The sequence below is a fragment of the Triplophysa dalaica genome, chromosome 1, assembly GCF_015846415.1.
Source record: "Triplophysa dalaica isolate WHDGS20190420 chromosome 1, ASM1584641v1, whole genome shotgun sequence".
NCBI classification, from domain to species: Eukaryota; Metazoa; Chordata; class Actinopteri; order Cypriniformes; family Nemacheilidae; genus Triplophysa; species Triplophysa dalaica.
The window spans coordinates 15,214,944-15,242,874 of NC_079542.1; the positions used below are offsets into that span (position 1 = coordinate 15,214,944).

Consider the following 27,931-nt stretch of genomic DNA (forward strand, 5'->3'; position numbering starts at 1 on the left):
CTCACGTTTTAGAAATTTAGTAAATAAGTTTGTGCAGATTCTTTGAATGTTTTGTGGAATTTTGTAGATAAATATGCTGATTGGTGTTTGTGTAACTGAATTATTTGTAGGGGTTTTAGTACACAAACACACCTTAAAAATAACAAATATTTGTAATGTTTATAAGTAAAGGCTGCATGATTCTGTCTTTGCTATACCTATATTGTTGAAATGCATGATTTGTTAATTGACATATATAAATTACTAGTAATACATCAAACATGATTCTATAATATAAAGGAGGAAGTGCTAAACATATTTTTTTAAACAATTCTTAAAGGACTTTGAAGAGTTTAGTAATTAAGAACCCTAAACAAAGAGTTATGAAGACACAACTCATGGAGTTGAAATAAATGTCTGACCCTTTTTGACATCTTTCAAAATTAGAGACCTTTTCAGATGATGAGACCCCGATTTTGTATTCTGAAGTAGCTTCAGGAGACTTGCAGTGGCTCGTTATCCTCTTTTCAGCTCGAAAAGGCAGAATATGATCAATCAATAACTCATAAATCCTTCTATAACAAAGCCTACTGAATGGTTCAGTCTTGCTTTTGCTGTCTGACAAATATCGGATGCCAAGCAATGTGTGGGACATCGTTATCGTTATATAAAAATAAGTATTCGCTAGAAAGTAGTCGAAACTTGGTGTTTTGTTACTTAATGTTTTGTTACTCGGTTTTGTTACACACAAACCTCACTGAGAACTTTCAGCATACTTTGCTCTTTTTCTGTTTATATTGAGATGTGTATATAGAGATCATTGTATTCATTTATTTTATTTTTATCTTAATCTGTATCTGTGCCTGTTTATATTATGTGCTTTGGCAATGTAACAATTAGTTTTATCGTGCCAATAAAGCTTCTTTGAATCTTGAATCTACTTTATTTAGACGGTTGTTTTTGTTTTTATTTGTTTATTTAATGTTGTGTCTTATATAAATATAAAATAAAGACGTTTGCCCTTAATTTAAACAAGAGTATTAATAATGTAAGTATTTTTAAATTAATTTAATTAATGATAGCACTATCAGTAGCTAGTGTTCTTTTGTAGTCGCGGAATAAAAACATTCTTAGATTTTGATGTTTACAAATTGAAGCAAACAAACCAGTAAGTTATCGGTTTTAATATTGCATAACCGGTTTTAGGAAGACGTTTAGTGTACGTGATCCAGTTCAATATCCAGGAGACAGGAACCGCTGCAACTGGTTTCCTAATGCTGAACTTCATCCAGGAAGTAATTGTGACATTTTGCAAGTTATTGACCCCGTTTTTAACGAATCGCTGCGTAGGAAGTGCTGTGTTATCCAATCGGAATTCACCCTTTTACTGAGTGGGCGGGCTGTTCTCTGTGTTGTGTCGGTGTAGTAGAGAGCAACGATTTCGGTTTTGTTTTCTTTGATATCCAGTCGCTGAACTGAATCGTTCGGCTGATGATTCAGTAAAATCAGGTAAACAATAAGTATTTTATGTAATAATACGACACATCTGTAGTAAAAGCCGTACAATCTCAACGAAATCACTAGACGTCTCTCTAGAGGCGATATGACTGAAGTTTGTGTCCATCTGAACTAACGTGTCAGAGCATAGCTCAGGATTGACTATGAATTTAACTTACTGGCTTTTTTCTCACTAAGTGAAGACATTTCCCATAGAAGACACACGTGTACGTGTAAATGAGTGGTGTATTTTGAATTGCTGAGCATAACGACAATTGACCTGCTGCTGAGTCATTAGCTAGCTAGCCAAAGAACCTTTAGCCAAGAGGCTAACAGAAGTTCATTAGATGTGATTGAAGAAAAAGCACATTTACTTAATATAAGTGGCCTTTTGTATCTTCAGATCTGACGCACGCGTGCAGAAATTACATTATAAACGTGTGCTATGATTTCTTTGTTTTAGAAAGCTAACTAACGTTAGCTCGGCTTGAGGCAGAATGCATGTAACGTTAACGTTAGTTGTCTCTATGAAATACATTTTTTCCAGGACATGTTCCGGTGACTAACAGGCCAGAGAAGCAAGCCAGGGCAAATCGAGTTATACACAAAATCGTATCGTTCACTCAACCTCTTTAACTAAATAGTCGTTATGCTTAAAGTTAGTTTAATGTTTTGATAGAGGGTTTTTTTTCGGTGTCAGTGGCGTGTCATCATACTAGTAGGTCAATGTAGAACAGATGAAATAGTTTTGTTTTACAGGTTTATTTTAAGCTGATCCAGCAGGTTATTACTATTATGACTCCCACTGAAATCTTTAATAAGGTTAAAACTGCTTAAAATTTCGATGTGTTTTCACAACTGCTTCTATTGTATTTCACAATAGCTCTAATTTATGTTTCACACACAGTATAATAAAACACACAGATAAACTGCTTTTATAGAATATTTTCTTTACAAATGTAGCATATTTTGTAGAATAGTTTGCTAACAATGACTAAAACTAACTGATTCACTTTTGGTTTCAGGACTAGCCTTTACATGGTACTATTACTGAAGTGTTGCGGATATTCTTTTATCAATTTGAGTAACTTTATTGGCATCTGGAACTTCTTGACCGGAGAGATTTCTCTTGCGATAGAGAAGACTTACCATAACATTACCAGTTGTGGTTTGTTAATTGGCGGTACTCCTGTCTCATTACGTTTTGTTTTCTCTTTCTTGCAGTCACAGAAAGCACTTTGTTGCAGTACACACAGGGTAATTGCTTTGACTGCTGCTTGATGGAAAAAGTGTAACCATGTTCAGTTTTGAGGGAGATTTCAAGAGAACACCTAAAGTGTCCCTTGGGGGTGCAAGCAGAAAAGTAAGTTTGGGTTATGCCATTCTGGCTAAATTATCCAAACAAATTATTTCATTGATTTAGAGCCATTTAAATTCACATTTTTCTTGAATTCTGCTCTTTCTTATAAAATATTGCACTATACATCAAAGTTTGTCTAGAATCAGCCTCATGGAGTTTTTGAGAATATTTATCATGTGATTACGACATAACATAAAGTTGGCAAAATGTTTAAGTCATGTTGATTCCTGGTCTGTTTTGTTATGACTCGTGTACATATTATACAGGAGGAAAAAGCATCACTTCTTCATCGAACACATGAAGAAAGAAGAAAAAGGGAGGTGAGCATCAGCCATGGAGGTGTTTTAAACCTGTTGTGTAAATATGCGTTTTTGAAATACACAGATTTTGGCAGACGCTTTTATCCAAAGCGACTGACATTACTAATGACTATGTGCAATCCCCTGGGATCAAACCCATTACCTTGGCGTTGGTAGCGTCATGCTCTAACAACTGAGCCACTGGAAAGCTATAGTCACCCGTTTATTATAAAATAAGTGTTTTTCTTTAGATTTTGAAAACATTGTTTCATTTTACAGTAACATCACATAGAACAGTTGAAGGGAAGACCAGGCTGAATATTGGCATACATTTTCAAATTATTTATTTATTTGTATTTAGCGTTACAAGTAACAGTGAAATCCCTCACATTGAGGATTATGTTTGATGCAACTATCACCACACACTGCTATCACTGCTCAAATGTAAACATTTTAAACAAACAGCATATGATGGTTATCTATGGTTTTATTAATCTTTGCATTTGTTACAGGATGAAAGGAGAAGACTAAAAAATGCAATCATCATTCAGTCCTACATAAGGGGATACCTAGATAGGAAACAACAAGTATGTAGAAGAACTTTAAAGTCTTCAAGTGTTGTTTATATGTTTGTTTTTAGCGAATATACAAACCGTAAAATTCCTGCATATTTATATCTCAATCCTTTTTGGTTTATTTTCTGTAGTATGCCATTCAAAGGGGCCACTTCGACCACTGTGTGTGTCAGTGCCAGTCAGGCTCCGGCCCTCCGCTTGCAGACGGTGGAACTCTTAGCCAACTAGTTCGCCAGCTTCTCTTTTTTTACAGATCGAGTGAAGATACACACAGATTGGTAGGCAATGTGGTTTATACCGTTTAATGATTATTATATACTTTGAATTTAAGAACCTCAATTGGTTTCATTGTCATTTACAGATGCTTTATCTAGTAAATTGTATGATTGCCTTAACCCTTCTAGATCTGGATGTGTCAGAGTTTGATTAAGCACCATGCACAGTTTTTCAAGCTGCTGGTGGGGCCAGAAAGACAGAATTGTCTGTTTCAGATCAAACGAATACTGGGACACTGTTGCAGGTACAGGCTTGGATGTATCTTCAGTTATTTCTTTGTAAACTAGCAACCCTGAAGATTGTCACAGTAACTTAGTCACGCAGTTGATGACATGATGTTCTGTTGGTAGAGCAGCAAATGTCTAAATTCTTTTTGTCTTTTCTAGGCTGCTACAAGCATGTAGGGATGACAGTCTGAATGTGGCGGTTCCTATGCGGATGCTAGAGGTTTTCACCTCTGACAGAACATACATGCCTGTTGTACAAGATGCAAACTGTGTCACTGCACTTATTGAGCAAATATTGCACTATATGGTTCAGAAAGGTATCATTTTCAATTTCAGAGTGTGGTTCTCTCTCTCTTTGCAAAATTTGCATTACATGTCTACTGTAAGAAGTTTGTTTGTTTTACATCTTCTGGCTTTCTCTGTTGTAGGACACTACAGATCTCTGTATGTTTTAGTCAACCACAAGTTGCCGTCCAGTCTGGAGTACAGTGACTCCCCCTCTGTTCCGCTAGCGCACACACTGCTAGAACATATTCTCAAGCCTCTGCACTTTACATATGGCTCCTGCCCTCCAGATGCCAGGTACACACTCACATGGGTGCACACTAAGAAAAATCAAATCTAATCACATTATTCATAGCCTGTAGCTTGTACACACTATGGTGAGCACTTATTTTAAGCGCTTGGAGGAATGTCTTTGTTTTGGTCTGTGTGGTGGATGCCCCCCTTAATAAAAGCTTGCCCACTAACCTCATATTGGAGACCCTTCGCTTTTCCTTCCAGGGGACCCATGGACAGTAATTACATCACTGCTGTGTTTACAGTGAGTCGTAAAATCCAGGCAGACCCATTGACTCAACATGTAATGTTTACTCACCATTTACCCTTCATTCTAACACTCTGAGTGACGAACACTGATGTTTTCTTTTCTTTTCTCCATGAGGAACGACAAGAGCGCGAGAGTAAAAGCTTGTGCATATAGTTCGTGTTTGTACTTTCTCTTTATGACTCCCTCCCTCCCTCCCTCGCACACACTCACAGACACAGAGACACACACAGACATGTAGCTAGAGACACAAGCCAGATATTTTTCCATCAGTACATGTGTGTCCCCTGGAACCTTTGTAGTAGGCTATTATTATTTTAGGACAATGTAAAAAAGTTCAATCACAGTTGCTTGGTTTTGTATAGATTGTATATTTAGTATTGTTGAGATGTCTATACCAGCATTCAAGTGCATATAGAGTGTCACATTTTGAAAAGGAATTTGCCAGGTTGTTTAGTACAGACATGATTGATATTATCATGGTTGAGATCCTGCTTGACTTTCTCTCTTCTCATTAACAGGCAGTTTGTGTTTTCGGCCTTCACCGAGGAGTTCATCTCAGCGCCTTTTACTGAACAAATCTATCATTTCTTTGTGCCAGCTCTGGCAGATTCAAGACTAGCTTTCCCTTTCCAGAACTTCCTTTGGTCACTCCAGGCCACCATAGCTTCCTCTGCCCATGCCCGAGCTCAAGCACCATGGCTCTTTTATTTTGTATTAACAGTTGGAGAAACAGGACTGTGTAAGTACAGTTTTTTATATTACACTATTACATATATATTGCTTCTGAGTGTTTTTACATAATCAATTGTTTGAATGCTTTGTCCTCAAGCGTGTACCGTGTTTGTGTTTAGGTTCACTCTCAGAGGAAGGGTTGCTGTTGTACTTAAATGCTTTACAGACTTTGTTGCCATTGCTGCCAGTGACTGAAAGCACCAGTAGAGCTGACATCAACAGTGATTCAGAAGATGAGGAAGAAATGAACATACAGCATCATGCCACACGGGTACACATACACACACTAAAGATCACAATAAAATATACAATTATGATCTGAAAATAGACAATATTTTTCTGTCATTTTCCAAAGGATGGAAGTTGGATATCTGTGCATTCCATAACACAGGAATGCGTGCAGAAGTTGGACACCAAGCAGCAGACTAACGCTTTGCTAACATTAGTGTGGAGAGACTCTGCAAGTGAAGATATCTTCACTATGATGGCATCTATCTGTCACACACTGATGGTGCAACACCGTATGATGGTGCCTCGAGTCAGGTCAGATGACACACACAAACAGTCCGGCAAACTAATCACCTAGATATTTTTATGCAATGCCCAGGAATGCAAAGTTTACACTTGAACTCTCTTATGCAGGTTAAGTAAGATGTACTGTACTACTCTAATCGATATGAAGACAGACATTAAAGTGCTATAGATGGCATTGGGTGGAAATGGGATGCACTTGTATAGGAGTATAAAACAGATTTTGAAAAATCATCAAATTGTCATCCAGTCTATGGACAGGTTGTGTTTCTTCTTTATCTTTTCATCTGGTTGTTAAAGCTGAAAGCAGTAACATCGCTAATGAAGCAATCAGCCAGTTAGGTCTTCCTGTTTTTTATCGACCACGTAAGAATTGTGCAGTTTCAGTTGCTGTCAATCATTAATTAGTGTAATGAGCTCTCTTCTCAATCACCTCTGCTTTATCTATTTCTGTATCTGCCTTGTGGACAGAATGAGAACAGGTTTTCAGCAGAACAAGCAGGGAAGTGGAAAAGTACTGGTTTGATGAGAGTTTTCTGACTGTGTAGTCAGAGCTAGCTAGAAGTTTTCAGCCGTGCAGTTTGTGAATCCAATGCAAAAAAATATGGCTCCTAATATGATCAACCAAGCTGTTTATATCTTCGACACTGTTTGCAATAGTTTTTTTATTTGGCATTGGTGAAATAGCTGAAATTGTGCAGAAGCTTGACAACCAGCCATTGTGATTACAGCCATTTATTGTCCTAAATTAAAAGGTTAATATAGGTGATTTCTGTTAGTGTTATAGACAGTTTCAGCTGCAACAACAACATATATTATGTGTCCCAAACTTAACCCCCGGAAGACCTTCGCAAAGAATCAATAACTGTTGAGTAGTTTTAATTTACAGGTCTAGTTTGTGAAATTTCGATTTAAAACCAACGGTTCACTCCACCTCTCCCCCCTCTCTTTCGAAGCACTAAGGTGGCTGACACAGGACTGAGATGTGGTCACTTTTCTTTGCTTCTTTGCTGAAGGCGATAAAGTATTCACTCAACTTTGTTGAGGAGTTTGTCGTTTCGGTCTACTGTAGAAACATCACAAATTCCATGCAATAGAAATAACTCTTAATACTTCATTATGTCTATTAAGGTTTTTATACACCTCTGAAGACATAGTTATGTGTTTTATATTGCATTTCTGTCAATAGATCTTCTTTAATATTATCGCAGTTCATTTAATATAATTAATATACAATAACATATTAATATAAATGAAGTATTAAAGAAATTGTTAAATTACTTGCCAATGAAACAAACACAGAGCAGAAGTTAACTATGTGCCAGGCGTGTATGTGTGATGATTCTCCATTACCTTTTTTCTCCATTCCAAAAACTGGTGGTATTTATTTATTTTATTTTTTAGAATATTTTACAGCCCTGTCCAGCAGTGAAGGCTTTTATCGTAAATCCAACCTTCACTACTTTATCATTATTGGATATCTGTACAAAATAATTAGCTGGCCTAGGAAGATTAATTCTTGCAGGAGTGGATGGGGATAGTTTTACAAGAGGCATAACAGCTGGCCCTGATTTATAGCCTTTAAAGAAGAGCCATGTGAGCATGCAAACTTTGTCTGCTTGCTTTTAGACATTATCATATTTTACGGTGTATGGCTGTATTTCACTCTAAACAAGGTCATTATAGTATTTAACTAATGTTACTGTAACTAGTCTTCTTGGTTAAAACGATAGACATGCAATAGAAAATATCAGAAGCAATATCACATTATTCATGGCAATGTAAGATTTATTATTTGGGTTTCCAATAACACATATTCTTTGTATTGTTCTGCTTTATGTGTCTAGTGAACCTTTCTGAAATATGTTTTATTAAATCTTTATTGGTAAAATGGACTGAAATGGACTTTTTGTGTCCAAGGTATATTCTTTTTTGGTAATACTTTTAACATTAAAGGAATAGTTCACCTCAAAATAAGCCCCCACTGACTTTCCATAGTAATTTACTACTGTATATCGCTCATTCGTGTCAGATGATGCATTTACTATGGTTAACAAAAACTACCTTAGCTTAAAGTGTTACCAGTTTTTTGTAGTGACATCAGCTTTGTAGGGATATCAGTCTTGAGAGAGAGTCAGAGTTAAAAGATTTGTTTGTATATTAGTCAAGCATTCTGAATCCTATAAATACTAAACCATCCACTTAATGTATTGCAATGACTTTTGGGGAATTTGTTGTTGTAATAAATCTTATTCCCTCGTTTTGTAGTTCTTGGACGGAAATCTTTTCATTTTGTAAATATTGTATATGTTAATGCATTTACATATTTACAAATTTAGGCTTGAAATAACCCTCTGCGTTGTGTGCATATTTAACTTTATTGTCCCCTTATTTCTCAGTTTTTTCCAAATTCACTGAAATACACAGAAGTGTATTTTCTTTTTGTTGTGCTTTTGAAGTGTTCAGTGTTTCAGTTCTCAATGAGAGTTAAAGTTGTTGTCAAGTGCTGCCACATTTACAGATATAGCTGAAAAAGGCAATCAAAATGTAAACAAAGCTGCTTTATTGTGTGATTCAAGGTGGACTTACACATTCTTACCTTAACACTTTTTTTGTTTCTTCCTTAAATTATGTTTAATTTCTTTTTTCACTCCTTCACACAAAACAAGCACTCAGCGACCACCAGTGCTATTTCTCACATCCTGGTGTGACGGCTGTTATGCTTAATGATTTGGGTGACCTCAGCTCAGTATCTAATTTGTGATAGCAACACTACTTCTACGGTCAGGCAATTGTGGCTGTGCTACATTGTCTTGTTGCCTGTCATTAACTTAAATGGTGCCCCCACAGGAATCGCTGGTCTGTTTACGACCCTGAAGCAGTCTGCTAGTTTACTTATGGAAGGTGGCTCACCCAAATAAAGTCTAATGGCTCATTTAATCTTTCCTGTGGTCGCGCACAAAGACGAGCTGAGAGGTGGGCTTGAAATTCCAGCTCACTGGGTTGGTTTTATTTTTCTGTTTTATGAGTCCTGCTGGAAATTTGGCAATGTTAAGGTTTATGGGCAGGAGATGTGGCTGTTTGAACGGTTAGAGATCCCAAGGCACCCCTTTTGTGAATCATGTTTAGTAAGGCTGTTCTGCATATATTAGACTGGGCGGTTTTTAGTAGTCTTCTGAAAGTTGTATTTTTATCCTAGTTCAACCACAGATTTTTACACTGTATTGTTTTTCTTATTTCAGGCTTTTGTACAGTTTAGCCTTCAATGCTCGGTTTCTGAGACACCTCTGGCACTTAATCACATCCATGAAAACTAAAATGATCACGGGGTGAGTTGTAATCGAACCTAAAGGCGATTCGATCTGTATTATATTTAAGTCACATTACCCAATCTTTGGTTCTCTTTATTGTTCCTCTCCTTGGTGTAGGTCCATGGTTCTTCTATTACAGGTAATGTCTCGTGGTTCTCCGATGTCTCTAGAGGATTCCAATAGGATCATCCCTCTCTTCTATCTCTTCAGTTCACTATTCAGTCATTCGCTTATCTCTGTGCATGACAGCGAGTTCTTTGGCAGCTCAGTGGATGGTAATAACATTTACTCTATACACATTCTTCCTAAATATAAGAATTACTGTGAAGGGATTTGATGTACTGTTGTTCACTAGCTTCAGGCCCTTGTCTTTATTAATACAACATTTATGGAATATACTGCACACCCAATTTTCTCTGAAGCTAATGAAAACAATTCAATATGGTGTTATTAATGGAATGTTTGTTTGGGCAGGTCAGAGTCAGCCGTCGATGATGCCCTTCTCTTTGACAGAGTTGGTGACTTTGTCTCGGTGTTTGAGGGACGCTTGTCTGGGAATCATCAAGCTGGCGTATCCTGAGACTAAGACTGAGCACAAAGAGGAGTATGTAGCAGCGTTCCGCAGTGTCGGGGTGAAAAGCAACAGCCAAGTGCAGCAGTGCATTCAGGCTCAACAGAAACGATGGGTCCAGCTGTTTAAGGTGAACAACTCTGCGTTTACATCTCAGACTCATTCTAGCTGAAATAATGCAGGATTTACTTGCAGCTGAAAGTGATTAAACATTACAGATATTAATGAGATGTCACATCAGTGCTGATAATATGTTCAGTGGACAGGGGTCATTACTTTTATCCAGGGCACAGTATAAGCAACTCTAACAACGTCTTTGATGGCCTAATTAGATTAGTTGTCAATTAATGAGGCGAATAGTCTCCGCATCTGTTAGGGCTATCAGAGCAGATCAGCCAAGCAAGAAGACCATTCGCTTAGGAAATTAATAGGTTGTTTGCCAAGACTAAGTGAACTGAAAAACGGCATCAGGATATTAGGCACCTATCTTCACTATCTCTCTTCCTTCATCATCTTCATCATAGTGTCCCTTTTTCCATCCTCCTATTAGTGTTAAACTGTTCATTTGTCTGTATGGCATAACCTGTATGGTATAACCAGGTTTAGATCAGCCTGTTGACAGTTCATTGACTTAGTTTTTATGATTATAATAGAAATGTGATCCAAATAATCCAAATGAAACGTTATTTATCTAATGGTGTTTAAGTGATGCACATATTATAATATAATTGTTAACTTTTCTTTAAAAGGATGTGAGTGCTCTCAACATTTAGCACAGCCATTAATAGTGATGGATGTGTAGTAAAATATTTTCATTGTATAGACAAGTAGTCCAGTTTTAACAGGAAATGAATTTATTTAAGACAAATAATGTTATCAAACAGTAGACATGTCAACTATTTCTCACATAAAATTATAGCTATATACACAGACAATTTTGTCTGTCATACACAAATCTCTGTATTCTCTGATTACTTCTAAATGAAACACTTAGTTATGTGATCGTGTTCTCTCAGCATAGAAAGGGCGCTGAATGAATTCCACAAAAGATGGCGGCAAACGCCTCCTGTCAGCTAAAACGACCCATTAAAGAAGAGCCCGAGAAACGCATTTCCCAAATTAAATGTGCAATTTACAGTCAGCTCTAACGCTGTTGACCCCTCACACACTAATGTTTGCCTCCAGCCATGGGCCGTCCCTCCGGATGTTTTATCACTCCTATTGTCGAGCTATCTATTTAATTGAAAGAAGTTAATTGAATGAAAATGATCAACTAAGCTTGTATTAATATTGCTAATGGAACTTTCTTCTTGGCCGTGTTTGGAGAGGGATGTCACCGCAGGAGTTTTGGAGAGACCCATTAAGGCTTGCACTTAACCCAGTGGGCTAATTAACCAATGCTTATTCATTCCTTTTAGACAGGAAGGGCCTTCGGCCCCTCTGCCCCACAAAGCTACACAGAACAGAGTTTTGCACTTGCCGTTATTACGGAGGCTCTGGTTTTAGCATGCCTTGGAAAGAGATTGATTGGCGTTCTCTAGAAATGGCCAGCCGGACTTTCGTTGGAAAAAAACTGAATCCTACATGAGTATTAAACAGATGTGTAGATAAGTGAATTCAGATGAAGCAGACTTGCTGTGGAGATTAATTGTGTTTTAACTTTGACATTGTATTTTTTAGTTTTTGTCACACGTAAGATATTTAGCCTTTCACACTTGTTAACATAATATGTTATAAATGCAGTTTAAACCATTCACATCCCACATTCCCTTTTTGTATTCGCACCCCATTTAGTCCAGCTGAGAAGGACCATTGTCTCATGAGAATCTGTAGATGAGATGTGTCTGTATGTGTGGATTTGGGTACTGATGTCAGCCGACCACATAATGATTATCAGCACTGACTGGTCAATGAAAGTTTATTTGTGCTAAACACTGCAACATAAAGGAGTTAAACTTATAAATAACTTTTTCAAGAATCAGTTCAGACTAAATACATTTAATAATTTGTAAATGAGCGGTTGTGATGTTTGAGTACCATTTGGTTAATGTAAAGGTAGTGGTAGAAGCACTGTTTTTTTACCATCATTTTGTTTTGGTGTTTTCTCAAAGGTGATTACCAACCTCGTGAAGATGTTGAAGGCAAGAGATATTCGAAGAACCTTCTGTCCATCGGGTCATTGGCTGTCTGATGGAGTCAACATCAGGGCAGATAAGGTAAAACTAATTTGAGAATATAAACCAGAACTTGTAGTTTTGTCTCAAAACTGTATGATCGGTAAAAAAATAAAGGAACTGTTTTTGTGTGAAATGTTTTTGACAGATGCATGGATACATAGTAATGATCTAATGAAACTTGATAAAGAGACATTAATAGTCCATAATGTAGTGTTGCATTCTGTTGAAACGTTGCATTAAAAAGAAACTTTTTCATAAACATAATCCTTTAAATAATTCCGATACAGACTGTTAATAAATAAAAGTTGACCTTGCAGTGTATTTTTGGTTTGTGTGTTATAGGTCACTCAGCTTTATGTACCTTCTGCAAGACATGTGTGGAGAACTAGGAGAATGGGTCGCATCGGACCGCTTCAGTCCACATTAGACGGTAAGACCTGATATAAAATAAATAAAATGCATGCTTATGAGGGTTTTTATAGGTGTCTATTGGGACCTCCAGTGAAAAATTACTGAAAATAAAGTGAAATGAAAAAACTAAAATATAAAGTAAAGAGCCTGGGATAGCTTTCATGGATTATTTTCATAACACGACAAAGGGGATTAAAGGGATACTTCCCCAAAACAACTTAGAGTTGTTGCAAATCTGTATACATTTCTTTGTTCTGATGACTACAAAAAAAGATATTTGTAAGAATGCTTATAACCAGACAGATTTTGCCCAGAATTTTTCCTACTATGGGAGTCAATGGGGAGCTAAATCTGTCTGGTTATAAGCATTCTTCCAAATATCTTTCTCTGTGTTCATCAAACCAAAGAAATGTATACAGATTTGGAACAACTCGAAGGTAAGTAAATGATGAATTTTTGGGTCAAGTATCACTTTAAGACTAACTCTTAGCTATGCGTCGGATTATTTCCGTGCCACCCTGGAGTATATGTGCTTAAAAATTCAATTAGCCAAAGGCAGGACACATCTGGCCCCCTGTTTGTCCGGACCTTTTTCATTTCCCTAAATGGACTTGCGAGGTAGTGACGAATGGCTTCTGTATTGACCACGCTACACCATATTTCTCCAGCAAGATGGCCCCTCAATGGCAAGAGGGAGGGAGGACTGACTAATTGAGTAGAATCATTCCACCATGCTAGCAACGTATTAGATGAATGACACTTCTCATCTGCTGCTCCGGCAGTTTTCCTTTGGTCGAAACGTTTGTAGGACGGAGTTTTAATACAAAACAAACGTCCCTGTAATGGAAGGAGAGGACAGGTGGATGGGCAAATTGCTGCGGAGTTAATTAAAAGTGTGTGGCAGGGAAGACAGAGACTGGATTGAGTGATCTTTAATGGGATGGTCTGAAAATACAGCATTCAGTGAGGCGTGATGAGGTGGACCTCACTCAAGGTTGCACATGTTATAGATGCAACTGAAGTAGGTCATCCAGACCAGTTTTATTTAGTTTATCTAAATGAGCAATTTTACAAAAAATAGCCTATTAACATCTAACTCGATGTAGTACATTCAGTTGTATAGGGTGTTGTATAGGGTGTGTTAGTGTAATACTGTAATGTAAAGATGGGGCAGATTTTGAAGGTTGACTGGCAGTATGTTTGTCTGGATGATGAATAGAGAGTGTTAGAGATTGACTGTCAGCAGGATGGATGAAGATGAAGGCTTTATTAGCCAGATGAATTCTGTACTTGCAGAGTGAATTGCTTGTCAGTGTTGTATACATTGTTGTGTTTGTCCACATGACTGAACAGGGTTAACAAATAAATGCGTAGACTTCTTAGACTAAGGGGAAGAAAGTACATTATTAAGTGAAGATATGTAAAATAATCATTATTTTTATAACAATTATTGTTGTTGTTAATTTGTATGGTTTATTATCTTATTTAATACAATTTATTTATTGATTACTTTATTGAGTACTTATTACTTTAGAGCCATGGGTATTGCTCCAGCATACAGATTTAGTATTTTGCAGAAAGTGTTTCTACAGAGATGGCATGGGGACCGTTCATCTTTTGTGACTTTTGTGCGCAAATTTCGTTATTATTTTAAATGTAGACGTGTGGCATCTGAGCTTAAATAGGGAGCGACGTGGTCACAGCATGTACGCGGTGCAGCGCGCAAATTTTTGTAGGCGCGTCAGCACCACATCGAGATGAAAATTGAGAGTTTACTTAGAGTTTTTTAATCGGGCCAGCCGATGGCCGATATATGATATATTTACACCTTCATCTAATTAAGTTATAAGAAGTGATACAGAATATTGCTTAAATTAAACAAACATTGAAGACATGTCTTTTCAAAACAGTGCACTTGATTGAGTAAGTGTTTATTGCAGGATACAAGATAGTAGTCTAATTCATAGTAATAATACATTGCTCAAAACTTTTAAGCACCTTCTTAAATTGTTCTGAAGCATGATTTTTGTTAACGTTTGTTGGCAGACACTGCTATAAGTCAAATGGTCATAATCTTAAATTAAAACAAAAATAAAACAATCACTCATATTACACATCCTGCTGCTCATAACTGCGTTTTTAGTTATATTTAGCATTTAGCCTTTTACTAGCATGACAGGAAAGTAGATGCTCTTGTGGTCAAATATGTTTTAAACAGCCACAAAAGACCGCCTACGGACATAATGCATAAATGAAGGGGGAAACAACAAGTCAGGATTTAACTGACAGAAACCGTATTGATAACGTCTGAGTTTATCTAGCGATACGATGTGGATAACACTAATAATTTAGCCGCTGGGCTCGTGACCAGGTTTTGGTACCCATGCATACATGTAGCCTAAACTATGTGGTTGAAGGCTCGCTTACAAAAGAGTTCCAAAAAGTTAATCGCATTCCCAAGTAGCATCATATTTAAACAATGAAATATACAAGGCTGTGAAGTTATCAGGAGGTTAAAAAGTAAGCACTGATAGGGAGATATCACAGTGATATGCAGCAAGAGGCAGCGTCGCGCGTTCCACAACAACACTTAGATGCTAACAGATGCACCTGCCTGTTTATCGCCATAATTTGCGGCTCGATCGGCCGATGCTGATTCATTCAAGAATCCCCCAAATCGCCCCGATCAATCGGTTGACCTCTAATAAAAAAATATTTCAAGTTTTCAGAATGCTTTGCGTGCACTGCAGGTCATGTGACAAGAACCAGCCAACCGATATAGACAAGCTCAGTGTAGATGGAGATACGGTTGACCAAAGCATAAATAAATCTATTTGCATAGTTATTGCAAGGTATTTTCAGTCCATAATCCATATCCATTGTGTATACCTCATCTCAACGGTTATTGTGGCCCATGGCTTCTTTGCAACGACAGAGAGAGCGCAAACTCCTAGGTGCTTTGGGGAAAAAAGGAAAAAGCAGTGTGACACGAATTTTCCACGCAGTTTTAGATATGGAATCTGAATCACCACTTAAAGTATAGTGACAGAGATGTTGAATCCTTTTTTACCACAGTTGGGCTAGAGCCTCCACCGCTGTCAGTATCAGAGGAAAGACACTTGGCCATCCTCACTGAACTACCATTTGTTGTGCCCTTTGAGGAAAGAGTCAAGGTAAGACAGCCACCACTGGTGTGTTTATTACTCACAATACATACATATTCGTAATCTGTCTAATTCTCTTCTCAGATTTTCCAGAAATTGATCTATGCTGATAAGCGGGAGGTGCAGGGCGATGGCCCATTTTTGGATGGCATTAGCATCAGCATTCGACGGAACTACATATATGAAGACGCGTATGATAAATTATCCCCTGAGAATGGTAAGAGATGTCCCCCTCAAACATGTTCAAAAGCTCTTTCAGAATCAAAGGTCGAATTGTTAACCAACCTTCTACTGATAAAGCTACACAAGTTTTTTTTTAATCTGTCTTTCATTTATTGTGTCTGTTTTCTTAAACTACACTGCTCTGATTTATGATGGTGGGATATGCTGTATACCCAGAAGCAGTGTGCTCACAGAACCCCATAAAATAATCTTTTGGTGTTCATAGACCCTGAGAAAGGCAGATTCTTAACGAAAAGCTGATTTAATGATTTTGGATAAAGTGCTTTGTGCCAAAGCGTACTTGCACCAGACATTTATAAATGACACCCTAAATCATATTTTAGTGTTTCTTCATTATTTTTGCAACTCAACATTTTATAAATCTATTTTTGAGTCTCGAGATATTAACTTATCATATGAGGCATTTTTAGAATGCACACAACGGAAGACAGTCCTTCTGCAAAACGTCTCCCAGATCTGTTAGTCATCGTATGTATGTCCACAGTGAAATGTTAAATCTTCAATTTATAAAATACCTTACGTTACAAAGACCTCATACTAGGTAAAAAGATATAAGATAGCAAACACTGTCTGAAAACAATGATAAATCTGTCTACAAAGCTGTTGTTGTGATTTATGATCTGTGATTAATTTAGCTGAAAGATGACCTTTTTCATTGCTGTGTACCTTAGGTCACTGTGAGCTTTCAACATTATTTATGTAGTAGAATGTGTTTGTGTAATGGCAGTTTCACGTCTGTTTGGATTGAATTGGGGTAAAGTCACCCTAAAGTAATATTTTTACTAGTAAAAATGTAATTGTCTTGATTTGCCACAAATTCATATATATTTTCTAAATAGCTGGATTGTTTTCATTACCCTTCAATACATTATCTGCACTGTTTTAAAGTCCAATAGTAGTACTAGAAGAATTGTGTATGTTTCAAATGCTCCGTGTCTGTTTCTCTCTATTTCAGAGCCTGATCTAAAGAAGAGAATAAGGGTTCATCTGCTCAATGCTCATGGGTTGGATGAAGCTGGCATTGATGGTGGAGGAATATTCAGAGAGTTCTTGAACGAGTTGTTGAAATCAGGCTTTAACCCTAACCAAGGCTTCTTCAAGACAACTAATGAAGGGCTCCTTTACCCGAGCCCCACAGCAGAGATGCTCGTAGGCGAATCCTTTACCCGTCACTACTACTTCATTGGCAGGATATTAGGAAAGGTGAGGCATATTTCATCACATGATGCATTGCACATCCCCACTTTATCGGCGTGACTGTTCGCTATAATTTGAAACATTCATTGGAAAGGAGATTAAAGAGTATCCCGCCTTGTCACTATGCATTTTTTATTTTACCGTAAGACAATTGAATAACTCTTGTAGTAGTTCTTCATAGCTTTCTCTCTGTTGTGGCCCTCTTAGCAGTCTCCACCTTTCTTTCATTCACGTATACTCTCAAACACAAACGGGGTCATCCGGATCAATGCTGAAGTTCACAGGTCAGGTTCAATCAGTGATCTCGGGCTGAGTGGCTTAGTAACCAATATAAATCCTGTGCATTTTATTAACGAGGTCACTGGAGTTTAAAGTCAAGTTTATTTGTGGCCTTTTGATCCAAATAATTTCCCCCGTCTAGCCTTACGTAAGATCATTTTGGAAATTACCTTTGTGAAACCTCTATCAAAATATTAAACGTTTATGGATGCATGTAAACCGAACCGTTCACTCAGGATTATATTAATTTGTTCAGTTGTGTATTTTGGCTTCCGAGATTTGGATTGTTCAAAATCTGTAATGATCATATGCGCTATAATATTATAACTGAATAGACGTTGTCACAACATTAAGTGACCGTATATAGTTTTGTAAGAGAGGGCAATTTTGCATTTAAGGCATTAATCACATCATGTATTAAGATTTACATTTGACATACTCATTTCTCAGCTGATTAAAAGGCTCCATAATAAGCAGTAATATGTTCACGAGGCTCTTAATTATTCTCAGTGGTTTGCCATTATTGTTACCCCTGCGCCGCTCTGTATTGTTCTGGCCGTCTCTCTTGTGTCGGCTTGCTGGTATTTATTAGCCGCTAATGTTTTTAAAGTTTCATTAATGCACAGACTCGGGATTGTTTATCGCGAGGCACGCTGACTGGGGGAAGGGTAGATGAATTACATCATGCCAAGAAGCTCGCTGCTCAATTAGGCAACTCCATTAGCCCGCATTCTCCATCTCTGTTTGTGTAGCCATCGCATTTGGCCACGGACGCTAAATCAGCTAGTACCATAAATAACCGGCGCAATGCCGCCGGTAATAGAGTTTTGATCTGTTTTACAGTCACGGGCATCAACACCACTTGCGAAGAGGCAATTCAGGCCACTTATTAGAGAGCTATAATGAACACACACATACACACACCTTGTACAAAGGAATGGACATAACTGAAGTCCCACTATGAGAAATGGCTAGCCCCGCCTCCCTACTTTGCTGATCTAATTCCATTCAATTGCCCTCACTTCTTAGTAATGGGTGAAGCAATTAAGGTGACAGGATTAATTTGAATTTGACTTTCAATTAACCCTCCTTCTCTCTCTATAAATATGTGCGAGAGTGGCAGACTGAGTGGGATATTGATATTTGTTTAGTGCTGTTATAAAGATGACCCGCATAGATTAGAATTGCATCATTGTTACTGTGACACGCTCCATCGCAGACACAAAAACGGCAGGAATTATTTTGACAATATTGAAAGCATAACTTGTGCACTGCCACGTGAAGGTGACTCTGTGAGCTCTTTTACTTGTTGTTTTAGGTGTGTTTAGGTGTGTTAGGTGTGTTCACATATGCCATGTTTGGTTAGATTTTTTTCTACATTAGCATTTAGTCATTTAGCAGACGCTTTTATCAAAAGCGATTTACAAATGAGGTAAACAATAAAAGCTTTTGGAACATCATAAGGACAGCAAAAAGCACGAGGGCTGTAAAAACTGGTCTTATGTAGCCTACCACAGTATACAAAGCTATGGATTTTGTTTTAAGGATAAAACGAGTAGAAAAGAAACCGAAGTTAGGTCAGGTGTTGCCGGAAGAGATGTGTTTTCAGCCAATTCTTAAAGAGGGCTACAGAATCTGCTTATCTTGTATCAGCGGGAGGATCATTACACAAATGTGGAACAGATCCAGTGAAGGTACATGAGTGATATTTTTTCCCCCTTTTTTGGGATGACACTACAAGACGTCGTTCGTTTGCAGAGCCCAGTGATCTGCTGGGTTTATAAATCTGTATTACCGAGTGAAGATATGGGGGTGCCGAACCAGTGGTGGTCTTGTAGGCCAGAGCTTTGAATTTGATTCAACTATAGGGAGCCAATGTAACTTAATGAAGAGTTTCAAGAGAGGAATGACGTAGCTCTCTTCAGTTCATTGAAGACCACTCTGGCCGCTGCATTCTGGATCATCTGTAGAGGTTTGGTTGTGCAAGATGGGAGTCCAGCCAGTAGCGCATTGCATTAATCCAGTCTGGACAGGTCAAGAATCTGGACTAGGACTTGGGTAGCATGCTCGGACAGGAAAGGTCTTATTTTCCTATTGTTGTAGAGGATGAATCTACAGGACCGGGTGGTCCTGTAACATGATACATGAAGTTCTGGCCATTCTAAAAGGTGTGATGGTTAATTTGCCCAGTTGAATGAACAGGTTGTGATGAATATTTGGGTCGGCCGGGATCACAATCAGTTCTGTTTTTGCAAGGTTTGGCTGCAGGTGATGGTCCTTCATCCAGAGTGAAATGTCGCTCAGGCATGCTGAGATGGATGCAAAAATAGGCAGATCGTGGGGCTGAAATGAAAAGTGGAGTTGTGTATCATCCGCATAGCAGTCATAGGAAAAGCAATGTTTCCGAATTACAGAACCTAGGGATGTCATGTATATGGAAAAGAGCAGCGGTCAAAGCACTGAGCCCTGAGGCAACCATGTATTGAGATGTTGGCTCATCTCTCCAGAATACTCTAAATTACCTTTCTAAGAGGTAAGACTTGAACCATTGTAGCACCATTCAAGAGACACCCATAGTAGTGCAGTTTATTTGCATAAGTGTGAACGCTGCCACCTTAACCCTAGTGAGCACCAAACACGCGGACCGAGGCCGCTGAAAAGATGGGTTTCAGTATACTTTCAAACAAACTTTTATGTCGCGGTTTGATTGAAATATGAATGCAACACGGACCAAAGGCATCGAACCGAACCGAAACAAAAACAAGAAGTGATAACAATATACGACCCAATCAATCAAGTGATTTGGAAATATAAAAGGAGTGTTTATTAGATCTGTGCTTACGCATGTTACAGAGGAATTCCCGGTGCCGTTTTGACTGCTTCATGAGCTTCATTTTAAGTATTTTTGCACACGTCATTTTTTGGAGCGTAAGCAACAAGCCGCATCTTCTTTGATACTTGCCTTGATACTGCCAGCAACATGCCTGTGGACATTACCTACTAGCCAACTACGCATAAATATAAATAAAAACTTGACGCAGAACCGTACATAAATCGCCGTGAATCGATACTTTTGTAGGGATAATGTGATGATTTATTGTATGCTGTTGCTTTAGTTTCGCCCCCCCTGTACGGCTCCATGAGCTTGATTGTTTTCGGACATAATCAAACATCTGTATCTGTCTAATACAGATGTGATCAAATTAAATACTTTTCTATAGCTACTATGTTACATCCACTTTAAAGGACCAGTCAGTAAATCTAGTGGTGAGGTTGCGAATTGCAACCAACGGTTCACTCCATCCCTCCTTTTTGAAGCACTACAGAGGCTGACAAAACATGCTGAAATACAAGCAAGAGACCCACGGTTTATGTAGATAGAAAATAGCTCATTTTGAGATAAGAAAAACGCTTCATTATGTAAGGTCTTTTTACACCTATGAAAACATAGTTATGTATATTATATTGCATTTCTGTGAATAGGTCCTCCAAACAAATGACACAATGGACCTTTACCTTTTTTGTAAAGTTTTTAAGTAAAATTTACCTCAAATACTGTCTGCAAAAACTTGCAAAATTCTACTAGTTGTTTTTTACAGTACAGGTGGAGAACAGTTTTTGTGACATTTTATAAATTATAGAAATTCAACATACATTTTGTGCAATCAAACGTGTGAAAAATAAAACCACCAACCAAAAGAATTGATGTTCCAGCGTTGAAAAATGAAGTATGTTTTTGGTTTAGTTAAAATTCTGAGTTCAAGATTATAAATCTTATAAATCACCCTACACAAATGGGGATTTGTATCTGATCATAATTCACTCTTTCTGGCAATGAGCACTTTCGGATTGTGCTATCCCACTTTTACACACAGCTGTAAACTGTAAATATTACATTTTTAATTTCATGCAGTGAGGACTGGTTGCCAAGAACAACATTTGTGGAGTTTAGCAGTTTGAACACTAGAATCAAGTATTTCAGAAAGCAGAAATACTACATTCGGACATGTAGAAAATGTCAGGAATGGGTGCTTTGAAGTTCACGGTGTTGGAACAATGATATTAAAAAAGTAATAATTAAGATATAATATACTATATACTAATGTTATACAATATTCTTATAATAAAGAGATATGCTAAAGCAACATAATTTAAGCCTTATCACTGTTCATTATTTTTTAATGAATACTCCAACAGTCCACACATGCCGCTGACTCTCTAGGAGGTCACATACACAAAAGTTACACAACTGTTCTGGAGTTCAAGAAGCAGTGCTGAACTGTCCCTCTCCAAAGGGCAACAGAGAGGAAAGAGAAGGTCAAAACTTCTGATTGATGACAAGCATGTGAAATTTTTATTGATTCTTAATGCTGTAAATTAACAAATTTATTTGGCAGAAACAGAAGGCAGCTGTTAAGTTGTTGGCGTTTACTCTCCTGATAGTGCCACGATTTGCATTAATTGCGTTGCCACTGCACTCACTTATATTAAAAGGCCTGGCCATTCATTAATCCTTTTTATCCCAAGTCATTTTGGCACAATTTCTGGCAATAAACACCCATAAATAACTTGAAGCTTTGAGAAATAGTCTGCGTCGTGCCTCCATATCCTTATTGCGGCTTCTTAGGAGGAATGTTATTGATAGGTTTCAAGAGGACACAGCACATATGTTCCCACAACAGGGCTCGTGGGAAGAATGATGCTAAGTGGATTATTTTGCATAAAAAATGTCCCATGTTTAAAAATGCACGATTAACCTGTGTTTAGAAAATGCTCTGATTTATGGCCAGGGTGTGTGTTTTAGATGCATGCATTATGGAGATTTGGGAAATTTATAATCCATTTCGCTTATGTGGTCTGTGGATTTTAGTGCAATCATTTATTTAAGGCCTGTATATTTTAATGCCCTCAGATATGGTCTTTATAGGACTGTTGCAGTACTTCAGCTATATGACTCACCATCCCTGTGCTCCTTAATGGAACGACAGGTTAATGTTACAGTGGATGTTGTTGAGGTTTGAGATGCTGAAATATAGAGGCAGTGTTTCTAAATAAAGTTGAATTATTTAAGACAAATTACTTTTACAATGATTTTGCTTTCTAATGTGGTTTAACTCGCGTTGGATGACTGCACAATTAAGTCTTGAATATCTCTTTCCTTCTGTCCACCAGGCGCTGTATGAAAACATGCTAGTGGAATTGCCATTTGCCAGTTTCTTCCTGTCGAAGCTCCTAGGCACCAGCGCGGATGTAGACATCCACCATCTGGCCTCTTTGGACCCAGAGATGTACAGAAACCTGCTTTTTCTCAAGAGTTATGAAGGTGATGTGGAAGACCTCGGCCTCAACTTCACTGTGGTCAACAATGATCTCGGGGAGGCGCAGGTGAGACCCGTGCATCACGTCCGTTTCTCCTATGTTCTCTTTTGTCATTGTTAATAATTGATCTAGGGTGTTGTTAGTCTTTGCTGATGGAGATAAAGCACGTCTCTGTCCAAATCGTTGTAAAATGTCTTCTGTTGACTAGCTTAAACATACCTGCTGAAAGGAAACTGTTTAGAATAGTAATACATTAAATCTAGTATTGCCACTCGTATTTATTAACCTATGACTGTAACACAGCCTTTTCAAGGCATATTTTAAATGCAACAGCAAATGATAAAATCAATCAATTGGTCGCTCTATTTTTGAAGCATGTTAAAGATTTGACCCCTTCATAAGCGAGGGGGAGTCTTGAAAGGGTCCCTGTGTGTTCTTATCAGTTATTTCAGCACCCTCCTCTGCAGCTGTGCTCTTCCACCCTTTAGGAGGAATTAAATCATCAGTCAACCCAGAAAACTGCTCTGTGAAAAAAGCGATGCTTCGGCACACAAGCTGACTTTCACACTTCCCTCTATTTGTTCTTTATTTCCAGGTGGTCGAGCTCAAACAAGGGGGAAAGGACATCCCGGTAACTACGGCCAACAGGATAGCCTACATCCATTTAGTGGCCGATTACCGTCTGAACAAACAAATCAGAGCACACTGCCTGGCCTTCCGGCAGGGCCTGGCCAACGTGGTCAACCTGGAGTGGCTGCGCATGTTTGATCAGCAGGAATTTCAGGTAGCACATTATCTGAGAACACACACACACATACATTAATAGACACTAGAGATGTGGAAAAGGTGTTGTGTCTCTGAAAAGATTAACAATACAGTGTCATATACTATCATATGGTGTCTGTTTTCTAAACTTTAAATGCTTGTTAATTTTTTTATTATGCCATCCTGAACAAGAACAATATACATGTCTTTGATTTAATTGAACAACTCAATTTATATATTTTTTTAGGTACTGATTTCCGGTGCACTTGTTCCTATCTCTCTGGAAGACCTGAAGAGCTTCACTAACTACTCAGGTATTCACGTCACACCAGTATTGCATTTATTTTACATTTGGCTTAAATTAGTAGCTTTTTTATTTGATCGTATGTTATGGCTAATAGCTTCTACATGCAATATTAAAAAGGTAAGAACTCTGCTCATAAAAAGAGTCACAGATATTGAATAACATCTCAATTAACTTCCAGTGTGAGAGGGTCAAATGCAGAAACCATTTCTTTATGAATCTGCATCACTCTCTTCTTATTCATTTAGGAATTGGATGTAGCCCATGACTTTCGGTGAAAGATTCAGTGTTATCTGATCATTCAGAGTTTCCTATTTAGTTTTTCACATTTAGTTCATGCATGTCTAAAATGAGAATTGTTTGTTGTTTTTTCCTAACTGTCCAACGGTCGCCACATTACTCAGGTGGTTATACAGCAAATCATCCAGTGATTCAAATCTTCTGGGATGTGGTGGACAGCTTCAGCGATGAGGAGAAGCGCCAGCTGCTTAAGTTTGTTACGAGCTGTTCACGACCGCCACTCTTAGGATTCAAGGTCAGTCACATTTGTTATGGCCAATAAACACATTTTAGTTTCTGTTCCATTGTGTCTGGATTTCTTAAAGTCAAGTTAATATTTTATCAAGATTTTAATGGGCCTTAGATGGGACAAACAAAGTAAAATGTACAGACACAACCCAAGCCCGTATCAGGTTGATTCTGTTATCACATATGAAGTTCAGGAGAAGTTCATACCTTTCACACCTGGTATGGTATGATGATTTAGTCCCATTTTCCTTTTTATCAAACAAAGAGGTCTGCTTTCTGCAAGGTGTGACCCACCTTTACCGAGAAATAACGAAATGAACAAAAATGTTTGGTCACAGTGTAGCGTCCTTCATTTACACAGGGGTGTACGAGCAAATAACAGTCATTGTGACAAATCATTGTCACATTATAATAGATATCAGGTTAGGGCTTATCCTGGACTCTATTTGTGCTGGAGAGGTTGTGACCTGTCATTGTAATGTTATTTGAGGCTTTGCCAAGTGCCACTGGGTGTGTGAAATCCATCTGACTGATAAAAACCTATAAATGCACTGCTGAACTTTTGATGGCTCCTGTCTGATGTTGACTGGTGTCTGATCTCTGGTGTGTAATTAAAGATATAACTGACAGCAAAAGATGAGGAAGAGAGAATAGTTCATATAAATCTTAGTTTTTCATTATCAAGCATATCTTGCAGTTTCCTTTACATTGTTATCCCCTCCAAAAATCGAAACTTTTTTTGTATGTTACAGCCACATTTAACTGGATGAGTAGAACAGAAATATGTTTCATGTCTGTTTTAGATTAACTAAGGACAGTAATTGTCATTTCATAGACTTTCTTGTATATTTTAATAGCTGTCATCAGTTTAAAGCAGATTACTTTAGCCTGTATGAATTCGGGTGGGGGACAAAGCATAGCTTCTAAGCTATTCCACAGATACTTGTTAGTGCCAAAATTAAAGTGTGGCTCTTTAATGAATTTGACTTTGGTGCAGCCGGACTGAGGGGTGGATGGAAAGGCAGAGTAAGAGAGGAATAAGATGTAGAGAGACAGATCAAGGGGAGATGACCTCGCACCCCGTCTGCCTCTTCAGCCGGCCCAGCCTTAATTAGGTGCCGTTAAACACCCCAGAATTCATTAGGGGAGATATAGCCCTGTCAGAGTAAGCTATTTAAAAAACATGATGGATACCCTTTTCTCAAAATGATGGCTCTCACCGTGACACTTTCTCAATAAGCAACGATACTTTAATACCCTAATTGTTAGAAAAATTGGCCCGTTAAAGCAGGTTTAATCAGGTTCATTTTGGGGTGAGTCTAGCAGCCACTTGGTTATTTGCCCCAAGAATGGTTTCATTATGCCTACCTTGATTTTTTTCTTCAGCAACCTTTCATTGATCTGTAAAGTTCTGTCTAGGTGTTCCATCATGGTGATATGAGACCATTGTTTGCCAGTGAAGCTAATATCTTAGTCATCATTTACTCGCCCTCTTGTCATTTCAAACCGGTGTGACTTTCTTTCTACTGCAGAACACAAAAAAATATATTTTGAAGAACAATGGCGGCACCCATTGACTTCCATTGGTTTTGTGTCCATATAAAAGGAGGGAATGGTTACCGCCATTGTTTGGTATCCAACATTCGTCAAAATGTCTTTACTTTGAGTTCTGTAGTTAGAAATGACTAGAGGGTAAGAAAATAATGATACATTTTTTTTGTATTACTAGAAGTAATTATCAACCTTTCCTGTAGCTCAGTGGTAAGAGCATTGCGTTAACAACGCAAGGTTGTGGGTTCGATCCCAGGGGTTTGCAAATACCTATGTAAAATGTATAGGATAAAGCAATGTAAGTCGCTTTGGATAAAAGCGACTGCCAAATGCCTAAATGTAAATCAACCCAAAATAAGAGTAAACTAGCAGAAATTAAATGTATTATAGATATTTTATTGACTCTTCTCTTTTCTTAGGAACTCTATCCAGCCTTTTGCATCCACAATGGAGGTACTGACCTGGAGCGTCTCCCAACCGCTAGCACTTGCATGAACCTTCTCAAGCTGCCCGAGTTCTCTGATCCTCAGCAAATGAGAAACAAGCTACTTTATGCTATTGAATCCTCTGCTGGCTTCGAGCTTAGCTGAGGAATGAGTCCTCTTCTGGTGGCCTTGGAACCCAAACAAGAAGCTGTGGCCATGTCACGTGATCAGAGAGAAAGTGATCACAATAGAGATATGGCGAGTCTGCTGTGTACCTGCAGTGATTTCAAGAAGATATTACAACGAGAGATCTAAAAGTTGTGGCATGGACAAGAAAATGCTCAATTTGATTTTTATTTCAAACTTGTAAATAAAGGGACAGCATTTATACATTCGAAGCAACATCAAAGAAGCATCCACTGATCAAAAGCACTAACATTCAGATTTTCATGCTAAGTGTTAGAGAGACATGGAGAAGTGAAATAAAATGGCAGCACAAAATTGACCTGTAGATTTTTACTTCATTTTGCACTGGTAACGGCAGACGTTTTTGTACCCTCCCAGATGCTCTTTGTCACCAGTGCAGCACACATTGTGCATCAACTAATAAAGATGCATGCATTAGGCTTGCTGATTCAAAAAACAAGCTAACACATACGTTTCTTCAGTATAACAGCATGCCTGAAACAGCTTCAATACATTAAGGATACTAAAGAGCAGGTTTGGTTTAAGGTCACAACGGCTGTACCAGTCAAAATGTGCATGCCTTGAAACGGGGCATGCTATCAGTGTAGCATTTGCTGAAAATGCTGAGCTATTAATTTTCCAGCTCAAAAATTATTTTATGGCTAATGAGCCACCAACAAAGGAGTTTAATAGATTTGAGTCATTGAAGTCGAAACCTTGATGTGTGAGGTTAACAGGGGTGGTAGAACAGTAGCACGTGTCAAAAAATGGTGTGTAGTCATCTTGTTTTAATCATGTGGTAATGGAAGTATTTGAACTTGCTGATTCTGCTAGACTTTTATCTGTAAAATGGAATTACATTACACTTGGAACCAGAATGATGTGTTTTTTCCCAGGTTATTCATGTTGAAATAAAATAGCAGTTTAACAGGCCTTTGTATGAGATTTCGGACTTTGGGGTTGTGTCTATTGTGATTCCATAAAAAAATATGTATTTATGTATTCCACACATTGGACATTGTCATTATGCATTATGTCTGTATAATGATACTGACATTTGTGCAATAAAGAAAAACAAGTGAAATTGAAGACATTCAGATTGTTTTTAGATTAGGGATTCAGGTTTTGATGTTCTGATGAACTGTTGAATGAAGGAAAAGTGAAAATCAATGTCTGGTTTATGAAAGGTGCAGTG

General features: G+C 37.9%; 1 protein-coding gene across 1 annotated transcript; it reads left to right on the forward strand.

Annotated features, from left to right (window-relative positions):
- The first annotated feature begins 1,348 nt into the window (after positions 1-1,348).
- ube3c (ubiquitin protein ligase E3C) lies at positions 1,349-27,825 on the forward strand. Its single transcript, XM_056751361.1, has 24 exons — positions 1,349-1,488; positions 2,701-2,839; positions 3,103-3,156; positions 3,648-3,722; positions 3,842-3,988; positions 4,115-4,230; positions 4,373-4,530; positions 4,642-4,795; positions 5,561-5,781; positions 5,894-6,045; positions 6,130-6,317; positions 9,548-9,634; positions 9,734-9,891; positions 10,091-10,317; positions 12,299-12,403; positions 12,707-12,794; positions 15,851-15,948; positions 16,024-16,156; positions 17,138-17,385; positions 22,831-23,043; positions 23,573-23,761; positions 23,990-24,056; positions 24,451-24,581; positions 26,545-27,825. The coding sequence occupies exons 2-24, from the start codon at positions 2,774-2,776 to the stop codon at positions 26,713-26,715; spliced, it is 3,246 nt and encodes a 1,081-aa protein (XP_056607339.1). The 5' UTR covers positions 1,349-1,488; positions 2,701-2,773; the 3' UTR covers positions 26,716-27,825.
- The last annotated feature ends 106 nt before the right edge of the window (positions 27,826-27,931 follow it).

Bases quoted from the DNA above. Each gene is read 5' to 3' on its own strand.
- ube3c (XM_056751361.1), top strand. From the start codon at position 2,774: ATGTTCAGTTTTGAGGGAGATTTCAAGAGAACACCTAAAGTGTCCCTT. The intron at 12,795-15,850 runs GTAAGACCTGAT...TTTTTACCACAG, and splicing joins GCTTCAGTCCACATTAGACG to TTGGGCTAGAGCCTCCACCG. The intron at 24,582-26,544 runs GTCAGTCACATT...CTCTTTTCTTAG, and splicing joins CGCCACTCTTAGGATTCAAG to GAACTCTATCCAGCCTTTTG.